Source organism: Ailuropoda melanoleuca, chromosome 15 (assembly GCF_002007445.2).
Source record: "Ailuropoda melanoleuca isolate Jingjing chromosome 15, ASM200744v2, whole genome shotgun sequence".
Taxonomy (NCBI): Eukaryota; Metazoa; Chordata; class Mammalia; order Carnivora; family Ursidae; genus Ailuropoda; species Ailuropoda melanoleuca.
Window position 1 is genome coordinate 27,767,418 of NC_048232.1, and position 26,986 is coordinate 27,794,403.

General features: G+C 36.9%; 1 protein-coding gene across 2 annotated transcripts in view; it reads left to right on the top strand.

The window, feature by feature from the left end:
- Positions 1–22,062, top strand: part of ZEB1 (zinc finger E-box binding homeobox 1) — a 60,071-nt gene extending 38,009 nt beyond the window's left edge. For both annotated transcript variants that reach the window (XM_019800979.2, XM_019800980.2), the window contains exons 4-8: positions 4,457–4,659; positions 9,359–9,464; positions 15,548–17,355; positions 19,241–19,421; positions 19,539–22,062. In XM_019800979.2, the coding sequence (XP_019656538.2) occupies positions 4,630–4,659; positions 9,359–9,464; positions 15,548–17,355; positions 19,241–19,421; positions 19,539–20,131 (2,718 nt within the window). In that variant the 5' untranslated portion in view covers positions 4,457–4,629 and the 3' untranslated portion in view covers positions 20,132–22,062. The remainder of the gene's footprint in view (positions 1–4,456; positions 4,660–9,358; positions 9,465–15,547; positions 17,356–19,240; positions 19,422–19,538) is intronic.
- The last annotated feature ends 4,924 nt before the right edge of the window (positions 22,063–26,986 follow it).

Here is a 26,986-nt window from a genome sequence, read left to right on the forward strand (position 1 = left end):
CAGTGTTCATTACATCACGTGCCTTCCTTAATGCCCCTCACCCAGTTACCCCATCCCCCCATCCACCTCTCCACCAGCAACCCCCTCTGTTTGTTTCTAGGGCTAAGAGACTCTTATGGTTTGCCTCCCTCACTGTTTCTATCTTATTTTATTTTTCCTTCCCCTCCCTATGTTCATCTGTTTTGTTTCTTAAATTCCACATATGCATGAAATCATATGATATTTGTCTTTCTCTGACTTATTTCGCTTAACATAATACCCTCAAGTTCCATTCACATCATTGCAAATGGCAAGATTTCATTCTTTTTGATGGCTGAGTAATAATCCATTATGTATATATACATACACATATGTATATATACACACACACATACATATATATACACACATCTCATATCTTCTTTATCCATTCATCTATCGATAGACATCTGGGCTCTTTCCATAGTTTGGCTCTTGGGGACATTGTTGCTGTAAACATTGGGGTGCATGTTCCCCTTCAAATCACTATTTTTGTGTCCTTTGGATAAATGCCTAGTAGTGCAATTGCTGGTCATAGGGTAGTTCTACTTTTAACTTTTTGAGGAAACTCCATACTGTTTTCCAGAGTGGCTGCACCAGTTTGCATTCTCACCAACAGTGTAAGAGGGGTTCCCTTTTCTCCACATCCTTGCCAACATTTGTTGTTTCCTGAGTTGTTAATTTTAGCCATTCTGATCAGTGTGAGGTGGTATATCATTGTGGTTTTTATTTGTATTTCCCTGATGCCAAGTGATATGGAGCATTTTTCATATGTGCGTTGGCCATTTGTGTGTATATATATATATATATATCCTGTATATATTTTTAAAGGCAATTGAGAAGAAAGAAGAAAATAGATTCTGTTGCAGAGAGTCAACTGTACTTTCCTTAAATCAGGAATCAGCTATGAAAAAGCAGAAATAGAAGTTTCACCTCAGAATAGATAGGATTTTCTTTTTTTTTTTTCTTAAGATTTTATTTATTTATTTGACAGAGATAGAGACAGCCAGCGAGAGAGGGAACACAAGCAGGGGGAATGGGAGAGGAAGCAGGCTCATAGCGGAAGAGCCTGATGTGGGGCTCAATCCCAGGATCCGGGATCACGCCCTGAGCCGAAGCAGACGCTTAACTACACTGTGCCACCCAGGCGCCCCTAGATAGGATTTTCTGTAACTAAATGAGTGACAAAAGAAATAGAAGTAGGACACTCTAGAACTGATTCCTCCAGTATGCCAAAAGGACACATTTTTGAAGACTATGGATTATTGCCCCTGGGGACACAACATTACAGCTTTATGAATAGTGTTGTGTTGATCTATTTGCATATTTGGAAAGTCTATAGTTATAGGCACTGTAATCCTGTAGGGCCCTACAATTTCTACTTTGATTTCTCAGGGTTTTTTTTCTTTTTTTTTTCTTTTTTTAATATGTATTTATTTAGTTGAGAGAGAGAGCAAGGGGAAGGGCAGAGGGGGGAAGAAAGGATCCCAAGCAGAGTCTGCTCTGAGTGCAGAGCCTGCCACAGGGCTTGAAGTTGCGATCCTGAGATCATGACCTGAGCTGAAACCAAGAGTTGGACACTTAACCAACTGAGCCACCCAGGCGCCCCAGTTTTTTTTCCTTAAAGAAAATTTGTTAACATTTCACATGAAGAAGCAATAGGTTACAATAAACATGAAAAGAAAATTTCAGAATTTTAATGTATATATATGTAAATGTTTTATGTAACATAAAGTTTTTCAAGAAGCCTTATTAAAGAAAATAATGAGAACCAAAAAAATGTTTCATTGCACAGACCAAATAAGGTTAAACTTTGTAAAGCCCATTGTTACTAATCAACACAGTAAAATCCCATAAAAATTGGCCCCCTAATCATTCTGAATCAGTAAAACATTTGAATTCTAGAATCTGTCCTAGGTAGTCCTTGAATTCAGGTAGTCATTACTTTCAGGTATACAGCCAATGAAGTATTTCACAGTAGGTATTCTGTCACACCACTAGATCCAATTATCCTCAGAAGCCCTTAGTTTTTTAAGTTTTAGTGGATTCAGCATGCTCTCCTACACTTCATAAATTGTGAAAGCGCAAACTTTACTCGAGCAGGTTGAAGTATCACAAACTCTGAATCGGTGGGGCACAAGTAAAGAAGATTTTTCAAAAGTTTTATATCAAGTACTACTAACAGTCTGAAGCGTCATGCTACCTAGCAAAGGAAGTTCAGGATACAAAAATTACAGTTTTTTTTAAATAAGCATGTTCATAGTCACAGGTATATAAGGAAATTATAGATAGCTCAAAAAATAATCAGACATAAGTTGGATTTTTTAGTAGTCTTCAATCACTACCTTAAGTTTATTGTAAGAATTCTAAAAAGAAAAATTTTTTCCTTACATGACGAGCCTTCTTTGCTAAAAAAAGTGATTCTTTTTAAAAAGCAAACATCCAATATATTTCAAAAATAGAAACAAAATTTTCATTTAGCTTTCAAGCCTGTTCATTCTATAATTTGCTTATTATGGCAGATATTCAGGTTTACTTTTCATTGTTTTATGCTAGTATCCTAAAAGAATAAATTCGTATCTCTTGTGTGAGAAATTCAATAGATACTGATTTATGAAAATAATAACTTGCTGGTAAAATATCATGAGCAGCATGCCATTTTTCAGAATTATTAGTATTTCGTTTATTAATGATGAAAGCAAAGAAGAAAATAGAATATAATGAGAGCAGACAGCGGTATTATGCTATGGATTATAAGCAGCTTAAGTAATGGAAATCACATTGTGATTGTGGTGCCAATAATAAAGCACCTGAAATGGCTGACTTGGACTTTTGCCCTTGTAACCAGCTAAAATCAATAGGATGGATTAGGTTCTCTGGCAAGGAGAATGTCCCAAATGTGGATTTCCTACCTGCCTATACAAATAGGAAATTAATACTGGACCAAACATAGCATGATTTCCAAAACAATTTCATGTGGCTAATCTACCCCCCCACAGAAGTAGGTCATTTTAGAGACATCACCAACAAAAAATTCTCTGATTCCAATTGCCTTGCTAGGTGATAATAAAGATATCATCATAAACTTTGGGGGATTTGGTTATTTGATTTTATGCATATATGTGATACATATTTTAACATAATTAACAAACTATGTGGGGTCAGGTCCTCAGTCTATAACATGCAGGCTGGTTCTTGAGCAAGACTTTTAATTTATATGGACTTGGAATTTCAATAAAGGTAATATATGTTTATGAAGGATTTTGAGGTTATAAAATTTTCTTTGGTAGTCTTTTTCAATAAATTCAAAATGAAGGTAGAGATATGATTTATAATAAATTATCATCTTTTAGGAACTTTTTTTTTAAAGAAACAAATCAAATATGGAAACCCACTCTTAGTTAAATAGTATTAATTGGCAAAATAGTATGTTTTAGGATTGTCAGGCTTAGGTGGTTCCATATGTAAAAATATGGTCCATTCAGGGGCACCTGGGTGGCTCAATCAGTTAAGTGTCCAACTCTTGGTTTCAGCTCAGGTCATGATCTCATGGGCCCTGGGATCAAGCCCTATGTCAAGCCACGTGGCAGGCTCGGTGCTCAGCAGGGAGTCTGCTTGAAGATTCTCTGCCTTTGCCCTTCCCCTCACTCACACGCCCCTCTCTCTCAAATAAATCTTAAAAATATATATATGGTTCACTCAGTGAATTCCAGTTTTTCTATATTGCCTTTATTTTCTGAATGCTATCCTATATTTATCCATATAAAATTCTACAGAAAATGTATCCACGTATTTCAGTAAGAGAAAGAACATAAAGAAGTATGCGTGGGAGCCCGTTGTGGGCCAGACCTCGATTCGGCTCCTTTCTTCTCTTGTGGTCCAAACTCTGTCATATGGCTACACCTAACTGCAGGAGTGGCTTGAAAACATAGTCTAATTATATACTACTTACTGTCTAATGACAATAACTTTATAGTGTCATTTCCAAATTAGAAAGAATGAGCATTGAATAAATAATGATACATTGTTACCAATAGAAAGATTCTATTATGGTGTGCAAGTCCCCTTCAATATGTATATATTTACAAACATAATGCATATTCTAATTCTATCTTTATTTTCTTTGTCTAATTAACCATACAAAAAGAAGGGAAGATTTGTGATTTAGTGGAAAAGATAGGGGACTTTGAAGTCAGACAGCACATGTTTGAATCCTGACTTCATCATTTACTGGCCATGTGACTTTTAAGTTATTTAACCTTTCTGAGCCTCCTGTTTGCTCTTTTATAAAATAGAGATGAGTATCATTGTATTGGTTTAAGGATCAAATATAAAGTGGGTGGCATAATATCTGATACAAAGCATAGGGACTCAGTGGTAGCTTTGGTAATATTTTTTGAATGTTTTAAATTCAAAATACCTGATCTTTCTTTTACAGGAACACCAGATGCATTCTCCCAGTTACTCACCTGCCCGTATTGTGATAGAGGCTATAAACGCTTTACCTCTCTGAAAGAACACATTAAGTATCGCCATGAAAAGAATGAAGATAATTTTAGTTGCTCCCTGTGCAGTTATACCTTTGCATACAGAACCCAACTTGAACGTCACATGACGTCACATAAGTCAGGAAGAGATCAAGTAAGTGAAATCAATCATCCGTAGAAGGCAAGGGTTTTAATATACTTAATAGGATGTACCAGAGAGCATCTTATCTTGTAGCCTTACAAGAATTAAAGTGATTATTTGAAGTATCTGGTCATTTCTGAGTTACAGAGTACATGTGAACATTATTTTCGATGTTTTTAAATTCTTTTTCAGGTAAGATCCCTTTCTTGTCGTTTTAATTATTTTGTTTATACTGTAACAAATATTTCCCTTAAGTTTAAAACTAGATTTCAAAATGCATTCTACCAAAATACTCAGTGTAGGAAAAATAAATACTAGTTTCATAAACCATAGGACTAAGTACAGACCAAATTGAGAAGAAAGTCAAATGATAATAATAATAAAAATAAATTTTCTGGGAATCAAAGACTACTTTATTTATTCTCGGTATAAGTTACTGTGTTCTGTTTACTATAGGAAAGGAAGTTGCTTCCTCTAAGAATTTAAAGTTTAGATTCTAAACATTTTTATTCTGAAGACTCAGTTTTCAAATGGTTTGTTCTATTCCTGTGTCACTGTGCCTCAATTTCTATATGTATAAACCAAGACTATTCTTCCGTAAGTTAAGTTATATTTGAACTGTTGGTTATGTACTTAAGAATTAAAGGCTAAGAAGCTCTTGCCAGTTGTCCTTTTTTTAAAATAAGATCCTGATAAGTGTCAACTCTAAAAAATCAAATAATATCAACATGATTCTAACTTTAAAAGTCAAATAAATATTTAGCTGCAGAGTATATTTTAAGGGTACGTGTTATTATTGGGGCACATGTCCAGTTTCTTATATCAAAGGATTATGACTGTCTATAAACACGAATCTGTGAGAACTCTGCCCTATGCATGTACCTAATAAAAGTCCTGTATCTCGTAGAGAATAAGTTAGACCCTTTCTAAGATGATGGCTAAACCAAACAAAAAAATTATGGCAGAAACAGGATCATCAAGGAGGGTCAACCTTTCTTCTCAGGACTTTGGCAGTAACACGCACAAAATCACAAAATAAAGGGGGAGAGGATGGTAATCAGGAAGTATAGGACCAAGATTTCCTTAGATAGGTTAATGGTTAAGTGCATGAGGGAACGCTTGAAATGGGGAAAATACCAAAAGAAGGAAGAAATTGATACAGAGAAGGAATTACTGAAGGCAAAGACCATCTATCTACCATCTGCCCCTATACAAGTCTTATCGGGGACAATGCAAAAGAGTGCTTTTTCCATCTGAGAGTCCTAACATGACTACAGCATAGTCAAGCCTTGGGGAAAGAGCCTATTCATGTGACATTTGGGGAGCAGACCCAAACTGCACCTGCTGCCCCCATATCCTTTGTCTACAAAGGCCCACCGTCAAAGAAAGAATCTGCAAAGCACAGGTAGAGCTGATGGTGAAAGTGAGAGATGCCATTATAGAAACAGATCGTAAGATCAGTGGTGAGCATGAAAGCCAATTTTGTGGTGATTTTTCTGATGGGTGAAAGGTAGTAGGTTTTATATATGAAGTATGTAATCAGACAAAAATCAGGAAGGAGCTGTGATTAATATGGGGACCAGTAATGTGAGGAAATATGATCGGGATGTCCTGGGAACAATTTAGATTATGGGGCAGCAAACTTGAGTTTGAAAATCATGCCAGGACCTAAAGGTAAGAATTTCCACGTATTATTAATTTATTCATTAAACAAACATTTATGTTTGTATTATGTATCAGGCCCTGTTCTAGGTGTTAAAGGCACAATAGTGAAAAAGATAAGCAAAGATCAAGACAGTAGGGAGCATATATTAGCAGGTGATATAAAATATAAGAATGGTAGTATGAAGAAAAATAAAGCAGAAGATAGAAAGTGAAGAAAGTTGCTACGTTTTTAAGGATGGAGAGACCTTTCTAAGAATGGGACACCTGAACTAAGACTCAAATGAAAGGAAGGAGCCAGTCATAAGATGACTGGGGGGAGGGTGTTCCGGTCAAAGGGAACAGAGGGAAACATGAAAAGGCCTTGAGGCAGCAGCCTGCCCAGCATCCCCGAAGGATAGCAAGGAGGCCAGTGTGAATAAAGAGGAGTAAGGTAAGTGAGGCCAGGAAGTATTAGGGGCCAGATGATATACCCCCTTGTATAGACCACGATAGAGACTTTTAATTTTATTCTTCAGTGTGACAGGGAAGCCTTGAAGGATATTGAATTTTGTCTTTATTTTTTTAACCATTTTTAAGGAAACACTGGTTGTTGGATAGAAAGTAGATCAAGAAAGACAAGAATGGAAGCAGGGAGACCATTTGGAGGCTATTGCTATAATCCAGGCCAAAGGCGGTGGTTTTGAAATCACTGGTAGTGACAGATATGACACAATGATGAATGTTGCATGCAGAGTATATTCAGATGGCTTGCTGAATCAATGATTACTCCGTAGTTCAGGGTCTAAGCAATAATCAAATAAATGAAGGTGTCGTTCACAAAGGTAGGAAACACCAGAGGAGGAGCTGAGTCTCAGAAGGGAAATGAAGAGTTCAGTGTTAACCATGTTAAGTTTTACATCCCATTGCTTTCCACCTGGCAGCATCAAGGACTCAATCGGCTGTAAGAGTCTGTGAAGTTAAGCGGAAGAGGTCTAGAGATACACCACTGGGAGTTGTCACCATATATTTGGTGCTTATAGCCATGGGTTTGGATGAAGTAGGGCCTGATCCATAGGAAGTACTCATTCTTTTTCCTTCCTGTATGAAAAACAAAAGAAGGGAAATTCCAGCCAGGGTGAGCGCGAAGCAAGTAGTACTTGAGTTAAGTCTTTGAAGTATGGCTAGAATCTTAATAATCATAATTATAGGGAAATATAGCCAAGAAATAAGAAATAGTTATAAACCAAAGCAAGGAGATAGAGAAGAGTAGTATATGTGCCAAAAACTGAGACTCACGAAGTGACTGAGGCATGAACTTCTTATAGGGAACTGGTGAAGAATCAGCCTGGAAACTCAGGTAAACTTGGAATGTATAGACTTAGAATCTATATTCAGGGGTTAATGGGGGGAGCTTTTGGATTTTTACAAGCAATTTATGGTTTATGGGGTTTATGATAGAATTCAATTCAAACAGTGCTTTTGTATGATTAATCTAATAAAAAGCAACAACAACAAAAAAACAGAAACAGACTCATAAACACAGAGAACATGCTGGTGGTTGCCAAAGGGGAAGGAGGAGGATGGGCAAAATGGGTGGTGGGGAGTGGGAGGTCCAGGCTTCCAGTTATGGAATGAACAAGTCGTGGGGATGAAAGGTACAGCATCGAAAACAGAGTCAGTATAGCATAGCATAGCATAACGTATGGATTGTTGACTCACTGTGTTTTATGCTGAAACTAACTTCGTATGTCAACTAGACNGGTATTGTGATAGTGTCGTATGGTGACAGATGGTAGACCTTGTGATGAGCATAGCATAACGTATGGATTGTTGACTCACTGTGTTTTATGCTGAAACTAACTTCGTATGTCAACTAGACTTGACTGGAAAACAGTTTTTAATAATAAATAATTTAATGATGGATAAATAAAAGTAAACAAAGTTAATGGGACCTGGGAAAAAATCAAGGAGTGAAGAATATATTTGAAATAACTTCGTATGTCAACTAGACTTGACTGGAAAACAGTTTTTAATAATAAATAATTTAATGATGGATAAATAAAAGTAAACAAAGTTAATGGGACCTGGGAAAAAATCAAGGAGTGAAGAATATATTTGAAATAACTTCGTATGTCAACTAGACTTGACTGGAAAACAGTTTTTAATAATAAATAATTTAATGATGGATAAATAAAAGTAAACAAAGTTAATGGGACCTGGGAAAAAATCAAGGAGTGAAGAATATATTTGAAATAACTTCGTATGTCAACTAGACTTGACTGGAAAACAGTTTTTAATAATAAATAATTTAATGATGGATAAATAAAAGTAAACAAAGTTAATGGGACCTGGGAAAAAATCAAGGAGTGAAGAATATATTTGAAATATATAAAAGTGAGAATTTGATAAACCAGACAGAAAGCTATTATAATACTGCATATTCAGATGAAAAGATGGAAGTATTTTTTAAATTCATCAGATTAAAGTACATTTTGGAATACCAAGCATCTAAGACATAGAATAAACTACTGGGAAAAGCCTAGCCACAGAAGAGATAATCTCTAGTTTCTAGTAAAGTATATGTTATCTTATTTGTGCTAAATACTATATTACTCAATAAAGTATGATTCTAATACTCTAAACTAGCAAGTGGGGATTTTTTCTCTATGTCAGAATTCTGATCCCACTATCACCTTTCTTTTTGGTGTAATACTCCAAGTGTTAGAGTTTTGTGACTGCCTCAATCTGAAGCCTTTGAGAAGCAGAACTCATCAAAATATTACTTTTAGGGGTGCCAGGGTGGCGCAGTAGCTAAGCGTCTGCCTTCAGCTCAGGGCGTGATCCTGGAGTTCTGGGATCGAGCCCCACATCAGGCTCCTCTGCTATGAGCCTGCTTCTTCCTCTCCCACTCCCCCTGCTTGTGTTCCCTCTCTCGCTGGCTGTCTCTATCTCTGTTAAATAAATAAATAAAATCTTTTTTAAAAATATATTACTTTTAGCAGATTGGCTATTCTTTTATGTCCAAGCTTTTTTGCTTTATAATTAAAATATCAATTCTTTCTTACAGAGACATGTGACACAGTCTGGGGGCAATCGTAAATTCAAGTGCACTGAATGTGGAAAAGCTTTCAAATACAAACATCATCTAAAAGAGCACTTAAGAATCCACAGTGGTAAATATTTGTTTTCCTTCTACACCTTGAATATCATAGCATATGTGGTAATAAATAAATCTGTTGTAACGTGGTCTACACACATGGTCAGAAACTTTTTGCTTTTCTTGTAGAATGAAGACTAATCTGGAGGAGTTTTCTATTTATAAATGGTATTTTATTGGAGTCTTAATCTTTAACTGAAGCATATTAAGCTAATATAATAGGACATACTCCAAATTTCCTAATCAGAATATAGCATGTTTTAACAAGAAGTACAACCTCCTTGAGCTTTCTGATGAATGCTAATTTCGTTGCCTCTTTTGCACAGTTAACCAGGGAATGGAAAAGGAGATAGAGGTACAATTTGCACAAGCAAGTAATGAGGCATTCTTTACATGAGAGAAGTAAAAGTGGAAACTCCAGATAGGAAGTGGTCAGAGGTGATGCGGAGTCACCCAGACAGGGCAACACTGAACATTTAGAAGAAAAATGTGTTTACCTATCATTTCACCTTTCTATTCCCCATCCTTTTCTGAATTTTACTTAAGAAATGATACGATATGATAAAAAAAATCTGTTTTAGAAACTTAGAAACAAAAAGAGCTGTATTTGCATGTCTTTAGGGCTCTACTTCAGCAAAAGCTATAACGAAAACTCGGTAGCATCTCACATTGCACTGTGACATCTGTTCATCAGATTAATTTTGGTATGTTATTTTAGATTTAAATAGTAGTGAAAAAGAACTGTTTTCTAATTAATGAGAAATGATGGGTGTCTGCACATTGCTTATTTTGTGAAAATGATTATACTGATATTTACAGCTTACCAACATCCTACCAAAAGAGGACAGCGGGTGGCTTTGTGAGGGGTGACTGGTGATCTGTTTTATTTTGGAACTACGTTTCTAGAAGTTTCACTGTCTTGTTTGTTGAGGGCTAAATAATGTTAAAGTTACCAATTTGTTTAAACCAAGATTCTTGCAAAAACATGTATTTATTTTCACACTTTAATATTCCCGGAAATGAGAAGTTATCTTTTGCAGTCTGCCACAAAATCCTATTTGTTAGCTTCTGGGCTATCAAAAAATTTTCTTCAAGAACCTATTTTTATTGACCTGCTTTCTTACTGCAGCTGATTTGTAGTTGATAGAGATAGAGCTAATTCAAGGGAGCTTTCTTAAATGTTGAGATTGGGGTAGGGAAAATAAAATAAAATTTAGAGTAAGATTCATGTACAAAATGAATGTCCTAGGGTCCTGTTGCACTTAGACAGGATACGGCTCCGTCAGACCTGGAGATGTTACAGAATCGGGAAGCGTGCATCACACCAGAGATTACAACGGCAGGGCAGAAACAGGAAGTTGGTATTAATCACAAAATTCTGCATTGATATTCCAAAATCAGTCTCAATCAAGTAGTAAGTAGGGAGCTACCGTCTGTAGAACTAACCGAAAAATTTTAGGAGTTTGGAAGGACAGGAGCTTTATATGAGCTCCTTAACTGCGCGCTTTTGCTGTGGCTGCTGAAGTAGCTGGTGCAGACCGAGGCCGCATCGCAGAGCGCGCGCCCGCCGCACTCTGCACTGTCCGCTCCTTGTGTGTTTCCTGCAGGTTACGTTATATGAGGCTTGTATACCTTTAATACAGCAAGAAATTCTAATTTAAAAATACATTAGGAGGGGCGCCTGGGTGGCACAGCAGTTAGGCGTCTGCCTTCGGCTCAGGGCGCGACACCAGCGTTGTGGGATCGAGCCCCACATCAGGCTCCGCTGCTGTGAGCCTGCTTCTTCCTCTCCCACTTCCCCTGCTTGTGTTCCCTCTCTCGCTGGCTGTCTCTATCTCTGTCAAATAAATAATAAAAAATCTTTAAAAAATAAAAATAAATAAATAATTAAAAAATAAAAATACATTAGGAAAATAAAGTTAAGAAAGTAACACAGGCATGAAGTAAATATGAAATAAAATGGGTACTCTGAAAAGCCAAGCACATGCAGCCTCTAAGGTTTAGGAAATCAGAAAACGGCAATCAGTAACCAAGACCCAGACTGTCTGCAAATAAAAGAAATCAGTCGCTAGGAAAAGGACAACTCTTCCTGCTACAAAGCCCGTAGAGAAGCAAAATGCATTTTATACTATTTTCCAAAATATCCTTGAAATAGTATAACAGAAAACTCGATAGAGTTTCCTTTTTAAAGTAAGTTTCTCCAATAGGAAGCCAGTGTGATATTTCACCAAAATGCAGTTCAGAAAAAGCATTTCTCCAGGGTAGCCACTTGGGTACAATATAAGTATACAGCTCTCTGATGGTCTGGTTCATTCCAAAGGAAGATTTCTGAGTTGTGGCTACTCAGTGTCAGCCCAGGACTGGTCTGTAAGCTTGTTTCAGACTGGTTCTTGAAGAGCTAAATATAGAAGTTAAGAGTAATTTAGAAACTATGAGACAAAGAAAATTCTGTGACAATTTTATTATATTTTATACACTATTGATCTTACAGTAGATTGGAAATTTAAAACAAAAAATGGGGGGGGAAGGGTCCTTCACCACAGATAGTTTTGAAAGGGCTGTTTAGAGTATCGAATAATGGATGAGCTTCATATCCTTCAAGAAACCTCTGTAATCTTTTTTTCTCAGCTGAGTTTTTAATCAGGGTCTTCAGATTATACTCCCTAAAATTACCTGGATTGTTGCCATCTTCCGACACCATTGAAATGAGCCGTAAGCAGAGTCATGTGTTTCAGCCATCATCAGAACTCCTCATGTGGGAGTTGAGCTATGATGACCCTCCCCAGAAAATGACTCGGGTTTGTTCTGTAGCCCTAGGAACTTCAGCCTGGAAAGCTTTTACGTCAGGTGCAACCAAATGCCCACTTTAGCCATTACAAAAAAATCAGTATTCATAGGACATCTGACTTTTTACAGCACAACTTTACATCCAGGTTTTAACAGTTACTAGACAAATTAGGTGATGTACTTTAGCTATAAAGCTTAAAGCTCTGAAGTTAGAAACAAGGGGTTTTCCAACAAACATAGTGGATTTGGCTTTAGAACAATTGTTCTGCACTTTCTTTCTGGCAATGATAAAATATCAGGTAATCCCCAACAAGAACACTGATAAGTAGCATTTATTGAGTACTTAAGTATGTACAGCCACATTCTAGTTATTTGTCTACATTAACTTATGTAGTCCAACAGTAGCCCTATGAGATAGATACTATTATTTCCTCCCTTTCTACTGATGAGAAAATGGAGGGTGAAAATGGGGGCTCAGAGAGCTTAATTAACCTATCCAGAGTCACTCAGCTAGTTGATGGCAAAGCCAGGGCCCCAGTGTAGGTATCTTGACTCCAAAGCTGTTGCCTTAGCCACTGTGCTTTTCTAGCCCCCTGTTTGTAAAGATAAAAATAATCTATGGGGCACCTGGGTGACTCAGTCAGTTAAGTGTCTGCCTTCTTCTGCACAGGTCATGATCTGCAGGTCCTGGGATCAAGCCCTGTGTCAGGCTCCCTGCTCAGCAGGGAGTCTGCTTCTCCCTTTGCCTCTTCCTTTCCCCCTGTCCCTTCCCACTGCTCCTGCTCTCTCTCTCTCCCCTGTCTCCTTCTCTCAAATAAATAAATAAAATCTTTTTTAAAAATAATCTATATTATAGATTCTTATTTTCTGAGTGTCTCTAACAAGAGAACAAGCATATAGCTCATCTAAAAATGTTACACAAGAATTTAAAATGTTAAAATGGAGATACTAGAACACATCCCTTGTTTCCCCTCTCCCCCAGAAATTTACCTGATGCATTTTGAGTATTGAATCATATTTCAGGCATCCCATTGGAAAGATACTGAGAAAGTGGAGAATTTCCAGAGATGAGTTAACAAGTGGGTAAGTGGGAAGTGTTCTAAAAACCATGTCCTAGGAGGAATCTTTGAAGGACCTGGTTATATTTAATCCATACAAGGGAAGTTTTAGGATACAGATGACCGCTCTTCATCTGTTTGAAGGGCTGGCTTTTAGAAGAGAAGTTAGGCTTGCTCCGTCTGGCATCAGAGGGCAGGCTAGGACAGGAAAGTGGGCATTAGAACAAGTGAATTCTGGCTTAGTACTCAACCTATCTCTCCATAGAATTACTTTTTAGAAGAATCAATAACATGTACTGAGACAGAGCTTTGCTATATTGTCATATAACTGCTGCAACAACCTAGTGAGGATGTATTTACATTTATTTACACACCGAAACCCTGAGGTTTGGGAAGATCAAGAAGACAGTAAGCGACAGGGGCACTTGGAGAGCTCAGTCATTTGAGCGTCCAACTCTTGATTTTAGCTCAGGTCATGATATCAGGGTCGTGAGATTGAGCCCCTAGTTGGACTCCATGCTCAGTGAGAGTCTGCTTAAGATTCTCTCTCCTTCTCATTCTTCACCTTTCCCCACTTGTGCTCACTCTCTCTCTCAAAATAAATAAATAAAATCTTAAAAAAAAAAAAAAAGAAACTAGTGGCCGAGTCAGGTTTTGAACCCAACTTCATGATCCTGAGCAGAACCAAACTAGACCATCTTCCATAGAGCTGTGCAGCAAATAATAACCGCCTTTTAATAAAGGAGCTTAAGCAGGAGGCTAGCCAGAGTCAAGGATGATATAAAATGGACTTTTTTACTGTAGATCCCTTCCAGTTCTAATATCTGATTCTTCAAGTAATTATACTTTGAGAAAATGTAGCTCACTCTTTAAAAACTTTACAACACTGAAATTACATTATTAGAAGAACTTACGTCGACTTTCTCACTGCTTTCATTTTCATTCTTAAAAAGAACAGAGGAAAGAAAAAGCGTTATCTTGGTACTGAGTAGGTAAATAGCATCACCATATTCCCTAATTTTGCAATTCACCATTCATTCATCCAAAAAAGGTTTATTGAGCACTTTTTGTGACCTATACTTCAGTAGGTACAAGGCATAAATGGCACACAAGACCCAAGTTCCTACCTTATTGAAACTGATGGTCTTTAACCTATAAATTATAAATTAACACACTATAAATATAAATTAAAATTAAGGTGAAAAATTAGGGTTGTACTGAGTTCACGTGAATGTTGTCTTTTTCTCCATAGTATAATCTGTGTTTTAAATTACTATAACCACTGTCACTAAAATTGAAACTACAAGAAAGCTTTGCATATCCACTAGAACATTGTCTTCTAGCTCCCAGAGTGCATACCTCCCGGTTTAATAAGGCAAGGCTTACAGTGATACCTCTTATGGAAAGTTTCCTGCCCACTGAGAAAGATCTTTTCAAGGAAACCTTAAAACCTTGTGGATATGGAAAGGATAGGTATTCGTATTTGTTAAGTCTTATATAAGGGAGATTTTACTTACTTTTCTTTCCTCTAATATTAATTTCTCCTGCAGATGGCAAAGTATAGTGAAATATAGAAAAATTACATAGGTAGGTGAAATAGGATAAGAAAAAAAATTACCTGAAAGAGTAGATGTACGTTGGACCCTTGAACAATGCAGGGGTTATGGGAGCCGACCCCCCATGCAGTCAAAACTTTTGACTCCCCCAAAAACTTAACTACTAATGGCCCACTGATGACCAGAAGCCTTAGCTATGACATAGTAAATTAATACATGTTTTGTATGTTATATGTATCGTATACTGTATTCTTACAATAGAGTAAGCAAGAGAAAAGGGTAATTAAGAAAACTCATAAGGAAGAGAAAATACATTTCCAGTACTGTAGTGTATTTATCAAAAAACATTCAGGTATTAAGTCAGCCCGTGCAGTTCAAACCCATGTTGTTCAAGGGTCAACCATAATTATTTTTAGCATTTGAGAGTTGTTTGAAGTTCTAAAGGTTAGCGGGAATACTATACGTATATGCTGAGAAGATCCCCTTATGGGTTAGCACATGTACTACAGACGAAGGTTTCACTAGTCTTTATAACATTTGTGTCAGTTTTGAACTTAAAATGAATATTCTAAATAAAATTGTGTCACAAGATACATGGTAATCTCTTTTTAAATTGATGCTCTTTGTTTTAAGGAAAATGTGGACACATAAAAATTTGTATGTAATAATTCAGTGAATATAATTTTTTTTTTGTTTAGGAGAGAAGCCATATGAATGCCCAAACTGCAAGAAACGTTTTTCCCATTCTGGTTCCTATAGCTCACACATAAGCAGCAAGAAATGTATCAGCTTGATGCCTGTGAACGGGCGACCAAGAACAGGACTCAAGACACCTCAGTGTTCCTCACCATCTCTTTCGGCATCACCAGGCAGTCCCACACGACCACAGATACGGCAAAAGATAGAGAACAAACCCCTTCAAGAGCAACTTTCTATAAACCAAATTAAAACTGAACCTGTGGATTATGAATTCAAACCCATAGTGGTTGCTTCAGGAATCAACTGTTCAACCCCTTTACAGAATGGGGTTTTTAGCGGTGGTGGCCCGTTACAGGCAACCAGTTCTCCTCAGGGTGTGGTGCAAGCTGTTGTTCTGCCAACAGTTGGTTTGGTGTCTCCCATAAGTATCAATTTAAGTGATATTCAGAATGTACTTAAAGTGGCAGTAGATGGTAATGTAATAAGGCAAGTTTTGGAGAATAATCAAGCCAATCTTGCATCCAAAGAACAAGAAACAATCAATGCTTCATCCATACAGCAAGGCGGCCATTCTGTTATTTCTGCCATCAGTCTTCCTTTGGTTGATCAAGATGGGACAACCAAAATTATCATTAACTACAGTCTGGAGCAGCCTAGCCAACTTCAAGTTGTTCCTCAGAATTTAAAAAAAGAAAATCCAGTCCCCACAAACAGTTGCAAAAGTGAAAAGTTACCAGAAGATCTTACTGTTAAATCGGAGAAGGACAAAAGCTTTGAAGGAGGAGTGAACGATAGCACTTGCCTTCTGTGTGACGAATGTCCAGGAGATATTAATGCACTTCCAGAATTAAAGCACTATGACCTAAAGCAGCCCTCTCAGCCTCCTCCGCTCCCTGCACCAGAAGCCGAGAAGCCCGAGTCCTCTGTTTCATCGGGTGGTGATGGCAATTTGTCTCCCAGTCAACCACCTTTAAAGAACCTCTTGTCTCTTCTAAAAGCATACTATGCTTTGAACGCACAACCAAGTGCAGAAGAGCTCTCCAAAATTGCTGATTCAGTAAACCTACCACTGGATGTAGTAAAAAAGTGGTTTGAAAAGATGCAAGCTGGACAGATTTCAGTGCAGTCTTCTGAACCGTCTTCTCCTGAACCAGGCAGAGTAAATATCCCCGCAAAGAGCAATGAGCAGCCTCAATGTACAAATGCAAATGAACCCCCGGACAGCACAGCAGAGCTGCAGAGCCCCCTGAAGATGTCTGACTCCCCAGTTCTACCAGCGGGATCACCCATCAATGGTTCCAGAAGTAGTCCACCCTCCCCATCACCTCTAAACCTTTCCTCATCCAGAAATACACAGGGTTACTTGTACACAGCAGAAAGTGCACAAGAAGAGCCACAAATAGAACCTCTTGATCTTTCACTACCAAAGCAACAGGGAGAATTATTGGAAAGGTCAACCATCACTAGTGTTTACCAGAACAGTGTTTATTCTGTCCAGGAAGAACCCTTGAACTTGTCTTGCACAAAAAAGGAGCCACAGAAGGACAGTTGCGTTACAGACTCAGAACCAGTTGTAAATGTGATCCCACCAAGTGCCAACCCCATAAATATTGCTATACCTACGGTCACTGCCCAGTTACCCACAATCGTGGCCATTGCTGACCAGAACAGTGTTCCATGCTTGCGAGCACTAGCTGCCAATAAGCAGACTATTCTGATTCCCCAGGTGGCTTACACATACTCGACTACAGTCAGCCCTGCAGTCCAGGAAGCACCCTTGAAAGTGATCCAGCCAAATGGGAATCAGGTAAAGATCTCCCCATCCCAAAGCTATTTGGTAAAATGCTAGCGTGACTGCTTTTGGTGAAATTTTTCAAATAAAAATCAATCTCTGTAGAGCCAAACAGGTTGTTACAAACTGTCATTTTTGAAAGGAAATAGATGAACACTTGCTTTAACTTTCATAGCATCACGCCTTCAGTTTCCTCCTAATCCAAGGCATGGTTATCAGTTAGAGTTGTGTTATTCTACCGGGGAAATGAGAAGACTCAGCTCAAGACTTGACTTATCTGAAGCTTGAAACAGAGAAGAAAACTTGGAATACTCACTAATTGGATTTCTGTTTTTAGAGTTATATTCCCAGATTAATAACAGTTTCTGCTGTATCATCATTAATACATGAAAGTACATTCCCATTCACAGACATTTCACACCAGCAAAACTGAGCTTTTTACGTTAAACTTTTTACATGTTAACACCTATATTTGTTAAAGGCTTTAATTAAACAAGAATTAAGTATAGAAAGAGCTAATCTAGTGAATTTGCTGATCACTTTATGAGCTGTAATCTAAAACAGTATTCAGTCATAATTAATATATATGAACCTATATGTGCATTTTCCTCCCTACTTTTCCCCCAAAATCCCTGATATAGTTTCACATAGAACCATTTTGTGTGACTATTGTGTGGCTCATTATCCAGACTTTTTCTAGGTTACTAACCTTGATGGCCCCCCAATTTTTTTCATCAGTTTCTTATTGAATCAACCAAATACTAGAGATAAATTTGTTCTTTCATCCAAATACTTGCTATAAGTAGGTGCAGCTGAAATAATTACAGCATCCTGTTCAAATGTGTATGTGCTGCTTTCTTCCCCTGAAATACTGCTACTGACTGGGTTTCCTGCAATTGTGGTTACTCTTGAAAAAAACTCTCACATAACTAATGAATCCACCTAGACTCTCAGTGTATAAAACACTGTGCACACCTTTGAATAATAACGGGGGACCCATCAGCATTTCGCTTAATCGTATGACCACATCAGATAGCAAGGAAAGTAGTCCAGTTACTGGTGCCTCACAAACCAGCCAGGCAAATGGCTCCGCCTCGCCCATTTTGCAAAACTGTAAGAAATGTTGTGAAAAACCTTTGAGCTTTTAGACAGTTTGTGGGTTTAGAGGCAATAGAATGGAAGGCTTTAGGAAAGGCATAAGGATCTTGAGGGACCCAATTCCACTACCAGTCATTTTCACCTACATGAGAGCTTCCTGTACATTACCGCCCTGAGACTGCCTGAAATGTTTTTATTCCACTGAAATTCTGAAGATTTATTTTGTCTAGCAAGTATTCTTGTTTCAAAATATAGACCCGCCTGCATCGTTTTGCCCTCTTGTTCCATAGAAAAGTAGTAGAGCAAACGCCTCTCTTTTCAAAGAAACCATGAAGGTCAGTTCATAGACCTCTGAAATTCTGGAGGGTACAATTGGAAGACCAACTTTCAAAAAAGGAATCTTCATTTTTGCTTAGTAAAACCCAGAAGGAAAACAATGAAGGTAAATGAGGCAGTTAGAAATTGCTGATGATGTAGCAAACTCATGAGTTAAAATTTCCTACAAATTTCTCATAAAGTCAGGTAAATTTTGTTATTATACGTTTTACATTCTTTCTTTTCATCAGTTGATCACTTGTTTTTGTCATCGTCGTGACTGTATTGCTCCCAACCTCACTTTTTTCTGTATCAATCCCCACCTAGCATGTAGCCCCCCACCCTTGGAGCCCATCTGCAGCAATGAGCTTGATTTGGTCAAGCTACTGAAAGTCAAATCAAATCAGTTTTTTTAACCTGTACTTTTATACATGTCTCTCGTTTACCTTTTAATTTGAAATTAAATGTTCTTCTTTTCTTCCTTCAGGATGAAAGGCAAGACACTAGCTCAGAAGGAGTATCAAATGTAGAGGACCAGAATGACTCTGATTCCACACCACCCAAAAAGAAAATGCGGAAGACAGAGAATGGAATGTACGCTTGTGATTTGTGTGATAAGATATTCCAAAAGAGTAGCTCACTATTGAGACATAAATACGAACACACAGGTATGTCGATAAACCCGACCACTTGTGGAAAATGACTCTATAACGCTTTCTTCAAACTGAAGTGCCCCCAAAAGCCTTCTGAGGACTCTGTGTCATGGCTGTGTTCTTATTTTGCAGGTAAGAGACCGCATGAGTGTGGAATCTGTAAGAAGGCGTTTAAACACAAACACCATTTGATTGAACACATGCGGTTACATTCTGGAGAAAAGCCCTATCAATGTGACAAATGTGGAAAGCGTTTCTCACACTCTGGGTCTTACTCTCAACACATGAATCACCGCTACTCCTACTGCAAGCGGGAGGCGGAGGAGCGCGACAGCGCGGAGCAGGAAGAGGCCGGGCCGGAAGTCCTGGCCAGCGAGCACGCCGGGGCCCGCGCATCTCCCTCACAGGCCGACTCGGATGAGAGAGAGAGTCTGACGAGGGAAGAGGATGAAGACAGTGAAAAAGAGGAGGAGGAGGAGGAGGACAAAGAGATGGAAGAACTGCAGGAAGAGAAAGAATGTGAAAAACCACAAGGGGAGGAGGAAGAGGAGGAGGAAGAGGAGATGGAGGAGGAGGAGGGGGAAGAGGCAGAGAATGAGGGAGAAGAGGCAAAAACTGAAGGTCTGATGAAGGAAGATGACGCTGTAAATCAAGCGAGCAGCTTAGAACAAAAAGTAAGCAAGAATAGCGAGCAGGTGTCTGAAGAAAAAACAAATGAAGCCTAATAGTTTTTCTAGAAGGAAAATACATTCTAATTGGTAATGAAGTTTGTTCTATATTATACATGCTTTTCATGGAAACACAGTAACCTGTATACTGTGGTTTCTGTTCACTACTGTGTAAAGTAAAAATTTAAAAAAATACAAAATACAAAAAAAAAAAAAAAAAAAACCCAAACACACAAAAAAAAATCCGGGTGTGCCTGATCTCAGACCTAGTAATTTTTCATGCATTTTTCAAAGTTAGGAACAAGTTTGTAACACGAAGCAGATTAGAAAACTTTAATGACTCGGAAAGCAAAGATTTAACAGGTTAAAGGAAACTGATTAATTAAAGAAGCATCTGGCATTGTTTCATTTTGTCAGTATTAATTATCACTCTTACATTGGTTTATTCTTAAGCTGTACAATTGGGAGAAATTTTATAATTTTTTATTGGTAAACGTATGCTAAATCCGCTTCAGTATTTTATTATGTTTTTTAAAATGTGAGAACTTCTGCACTACAAAATTCCCTTCACAGAGAAGTATAATGCAGTTCCAAACCGTGCTAACTACCTTTTATAAGATCAATCTAGAAGGTAGTAATTTCTAATATTTAGATGTCATAGTGGAGTATTATCATTTCAAGTGTATTGTTAGCCTTAAGAAAGCAGCCGATAGAAGAACTGAAGTTTCTTACTCATGTGGTTTAAAATGGAGTTCAGGAGATTGTCATTGAGTTCTGATTGCAGGGACTAACAGTGTTAATCCTGGAAGGGTAGCAGAGTCGTCAGAATCAGTGTTCGTAATTGTGTTTGAGTATGTGGTGACAAAAATGAAGGATATGATATGAAGCTTTGTATCTCCTTTGGCCTTAAGCAAGACCTGTGTGCTGTAAGTGCCATTTATCAGTATTTTCAAGGCTCTAACCCGCCTTTGTTCAATGTGTGGCCTACAATAACTAGCATTTGTTGATTTGTTTATTGTATCAAAATTCCAAATAAAACTTAAAACCACTGACCCTGTCAGAGAGACCTAAACACTGGGACATTTCATCCTTTAATTCCTCAGTATTCATTTTATGTTAATTGACTTTCAAAATTTCTCTACAGAAATGAAAGGGAAATTTTCTAATCTGCTCTGTCCATGTACTTGCATTTCAGACATGGACATGCCATTGTTATTTGGCTCATAACTGTTTCCAAATGTTAGTTATTATGGACCCAGTTTATTAACAACATTAGCTGATTTTTACCTATCAGTATTATTTTATTTCTTTTAGTTTATAGATCTGTGCACCATTTTTGTACTGTATGTCTTCAAACCTGGCAGTATTAATACCCTTCTTACTGACATGTACTTTTAGTTTTAGAAAACTTTTATATTTATGTGTCTTATTTTTATATTTCTTTATTTATTACACAGTGTAGTGTATAATACTGTAGTTTGTATTAATACAATAATATATTTTAGTATGAAAATTTGGAAAGTTGATAAGATTTAAAGTAGAGATGCAATTGGTTCTCTTGCATTGAGATTTGATTTAACAGTGTTATGTTAACATTTATACTTGCCTTGGACTGTAGAACAGAATTTAAATGGGAATGTATTAGTTTTACAACTACAATCAAGTCATTTTACCTTTACCCAGTTTTTAATATAAAACTCTTAAATTTTGAAATTCACTGTGTGACTAATAGCATGATGCTCTGCAGTTTTATTAAGAGATTAGCCTAACCATAAACCTCTCATTTCCTTAGTAAGCCAAATTAGGATAACCTTATATAAACAGTGTTGGGAACAATGTTTAACATTTTGTGCCAATTTGTTCCTGTATTCATGTATGTAAGTTACAAATCTGATTCTTCATTTTTAAGTTCCTTGTTACACCATGGTCATTTTCTAGTTTTTTACCAGACTCGCCCATCTCACAATAAAATGCATCAACAAGCCTGACCTGCTGTCATTCTTTTCATTATGATCAAGATTTTCTTTGGAAAGCTTTCTGTGAAATGGGGTGTTGCACGGTCATCCTGCACTCAATTTATCTTGGGCTGAATGTGGGTAACTAAATGTTTCAGACATTCACCACCAAATCATGGACTTCCCTATGGCCGATTGTTTCTGGTGAGATCAGAGTTGGCAACTAAAGGCTTCCTGAGAGGTTGCTCTCTCTTCCTGAAACCCTAACTGCACCCCATCATGATCCAATGACTTCTCATCCTCAGGTCACTTCAGGGAAGCCTGGGTGTAGATGACTTTCCTCTGTACGTTCCTTGTCCTTTCTTGCCATAGCTCTTACGCACTTATTTACATTCCCTCCCCACTAGGAACAGGAACTATATCTGCCAGAGTCACTCTCACATCCCCAATGCCTAGCAGAGTGCGTGGCACTAGTAGGTACAACAGATTTTATTGAATGAAAATGTAATTTGCATGTTAACAGAGCTCAGCTATGTCTTTACTGCTCTTTTGCCTCTAATCCAAGAATATGTATATTAAATAATTCCAGCAATCTAATATTTTTCTTAGGTCCTATTAAACATTGGACATCATAGACAGTAAATTATGCCTTTTTTCCCCAATAGAATGCCTTACTGTTCTGATTTGAGAGTTTATTTCTAGGTGTCTTTCTGATGCTTACTTACCCTCATGGTACATGACACAAGCTTTCAAGGCCTGTGGATATGACTGCTTCTAGTATGAACGATGTCACCAATTCTAGGGGACTCTTATTTTAGGACTCACTTCTGTTTCTATGACCCCACATTCCTAAATACTCATTAACGTCATGTTGCTTCATTTCTTCTGTCACTGACAACAGCTACCCGATAAACTCACTATGTAGGATTAGGAAATAAGAATAACCCTTTCTAGGAGGCATTTATACAGCAATCACTGTAATAAGCTCAAAGAAGGCAGTGCTTGATACACATTGATAAATGGCTAAGAAAGGAATCTAGCCATTATCAAAGAAGTTTTGGAAAGGAAGACAAGTGAACACTTCCCAGAATTTGCTTAAATCACATAACAACAATAGAGCCGTATGTTATTTACTTGTGCTATGCAAAGGTGCTTCGCTACTATTATCAAAATTAATTTTCACAAAATATATATAAAAACCATGTGCCCATGAACACACACACACACACACATACACACATATTAATAGAATAAGGATTTAAACACAGGCCTATCTGGCTTTAAATCCATGTTCTTAACTAGCCTATGCCATATCTCATAAGAACAGCTCACATTACATTTAAATTCAAACCTGGCCTTAAAGAATATGAGAAGAAAATGTCACCAAGACCAATATACATTACATTAACAGGATGAAAAAGGAAAGGAGGGGCATGAGATTTTTCAGATCTGTGTGCAAGCTTAAAATTATCCTTGAAAACATGAAACTGTAAACTTAGATTTCTTCTCTTAAGATCAAGGGAGGACATACTAGGACAATCACAATATGGACTTTGTCTCCAAAACTTAAGAAAAAGCAGAAGCTCCTCTTCTCTAATGAACAAATACATTCCATTCAACACAGCAGAATACACATTTTTTTTTCCAATAGCTCATGGGACATTCATAAAGAGAAACCAGATTATGAGCCATAAAACAACTCGCAAATTCAAAAGAATTGCAAATAAAATGTTTTCTGAGACTACAAAAAATTTAAACTAGAAATCTATAACAGAAATATATCTAGAAAATCCCCCAAAACTTATTGGAAATAAACACTTTTCTAAGTAACTCATGGATAAAAAAAGAAATTAACAATTGTAAAACGGGGTGAACCAAATGAAAATGCACTATATCAAGACTTACAGTGTGCAGCAAAAGCGGTGCATTTAAGAAAATTTATAGCATTAAATGCTTATATTTTTTTAAAAAAAAATAGAGGGCTCAAGTATCTAACCTTGAGATCTCACCTTAAGAACTAGAAAAAGAATAAAATTAAAACCAAACCAAGCAGAAAGGAGGCAATAATAAAAGACAAATTAATGGCATAGGAAACAGAAAAATCAGTGAAAAAAAGTAAATCAATGAAATCAGAATCTGATTCTTTGAAAAAATTTAAAAAATTGATAAACTCCCAACCAAATAAAAGGAGACAAACTGCCAATATCAAGAATGAGAGAGAAGACATCCTTGCAGACCTACAGACTAAAAGGATAAAAAGAAACCATGAACTTTATTCCCAATGAATTTGACAACTTTGATGAAAATGACGTATTTCTTGAAAGATCCAAAATACCAAAACTTACTAAAGAAGAAATAGATAGCCTCAATAGTCCAATGTCAAAGAAGTTAAATTTCTAGCTAAAAATCTCCCCACAAAGACTGTAGGCCCAGACAGCTTCACTGGTGAATTCTATCAAACATGTAAGGAAAATATCATACCAATTCTACATAAACTCATTGAGAAAATTAAAAAAGGAGAAAACACTTCCCACCCTAGTCTGTGAAGCCAGGATTAACCTGATAACCAAAATCAGGAAATGACATTACAAGAAACAAAAACTACACACCAACATCTCTCATGAATATTAGTGCAAAAATCCTTAAAACAATATTAGGCAATCGATTTGAATAGTGTATCAAAAAGAAAAGGTCTCACGACCAACTGGGATTTATCCCAGGATTGCAAGGTTGATTTTGAATTGAATTCATAATTCAATTAATGTAATGCATCATATTTACAGAACAAAAAGAAAGCCTATATAGTCATCTCAATAGGTGTAAAGAAGCACCTGACAAAATTCAACACCAAGTCATAAAAATTCTCAGCAATCTAGGAGTAGAAGGAAATTTCCTAAACCTGATAAAAGTCATCTCACAAAAAAAACCTATAGTTAGTATCATACTCAATTATAAAAAATGAAAGGTTTTCTCCTTAAATTATGAACAAGGCAAGAATGTCTGCTCTCACACTTTTAGTAAACATTGCACCAGAGGTCACACCAGGGAAAACATGACAAAAAGAAAAAAAAAGGCACACAGGTGGGAAAAAGTAAAACTGTATCTGCAGACAGCTTGGCTGTCTATGAGGAAAACAAGGAATCTACAAAAAAGCAACTAGAAATGGTGAGAGCAAGGTTACAGGATACAAGGTCATCATAAAAACTCAATAATATTCTATGTAGTAGTGATAAAAAAAGAAATTTAAATTTAAAAAACAGTACCATCGAAAAATGAAATATTTAGGGATAATTTAACAAAGTTCACACACACACATAAAAAACTTTGTGCCCTGAAAACAATAAAACATTGCTGAAAACACTGAAGATGCAAAGAAAATAAAGAGATCTTACTTTTTTATGGATTAGAAAACTCAATATCATTATGGTGTCAATCCTCCCCAAATTTATCTATTGATTCAACACAATTTCAGTGAAAATTGCAGCCACATAATTGTAGAAATGGACATGCAAAAGACTTCAAGTAGGCAAAACAATTTTAAAAAGGAATAAAGTTGGAAGACTTACACTAACTTACACTACCTGATTTCTAGAGTTACTATAAAGCTAGAGTGACTATAAAGTAGTCAATACAGGATTGTATTGGCATGAGAATAGACATATAAATCGAGAAAACAGGATTAAGAGTTGAGAAAAGACCCACACATGGACAGTCAATCGATTGTTGCCAAAGATGCCAAAATAACCCATCTTTTCAAAATGTAGTGCTGGTATTAAATATCCATATGCAGGAAAACGAACTTGATGTCTACCTCACAACATACACAGCAATTTTTCAAAATGAATTACAGACCTAAATATAAAAGCTAAAATTGTAAATCTTGAAAACAAATTCTTTGTGACCTTGGGTTAAGAAAAGATTTACGAGGGGCACCTGGGTGGCACAGCGGTTAAGCGTCTGCCTTCGGCTCAGGGCGTGCTCCCAGCGTTATGGGATCGAGCCCCGCATCAGGCTCTTTCACTAGTAGCCTGCTTCTTCCTCTCCCTCCCCCTGCTGTGTTCCCTCTCTCGCTGGCTGTCTCTGTCTCTGTCGAATAAATAAATAAAATCTTTAAAAAAAAAAAGATTTACGAGGTAAGACACAAGAAAGATGAACAAATCATAAAGAAAAATTTGACAAATGGAACTTCATAAAAATTGTAAACTTTTGCTCGCCCGAAGATACTGTTAAGAAAATCAAAAGGGAAGACAGATTGGGAGAAAACATTTGCAAACATGTATCTTTATCCCCAAGAGAAATGAAAACAAACATCCACACAAAAGCCTGTATACCATGTTCATAGCAGCATTTTTTATGATAGCTAAAAACTGGAAACAACTCCATTGTCAATCAACTGATGAATAGATAAATATGGTATACCTGTAGAATGAAATATTACTTGACAATAAAAGGAATGAAGTATTGATGCACGCTACAACATGGATGCACCTTCAGAACTTTATGCTAAGTGAAAGAAGCCAGTCACAAAATACTACGTGTTCTATTATTCCACTCTATGAAATGTCCAAAATAGGCAAATAGACTAGTGGTTGTCTAGGGCTAGGAGTGGAGAGAGAATGGATAGTGAGTGCTAATGCGTATGGGTTTCTTTTTGGGATAATGAAAGTGTTCTAAGTTAGATTGTGGTGATATTTGCACAAGTCTGCGAATATACTAAAAACTATGGAACTGTACACTTCAAATTCGTAACTTTATGGTACATGAATTATATCTCAACAAACCTTAAAAATATGTGTATATAAATTCTGAATATAGAAAGAACTATACAACTCAATAATAAACAACCCAGTTTTTTTCAGGAAGCAAAATATTTGAAAAGATAACTTTACCAAGGAAGGTCTAGAGATAGGAAATAACCACGTGAAAAAATGATCAACATCTTTAGTGATTAGAGAAA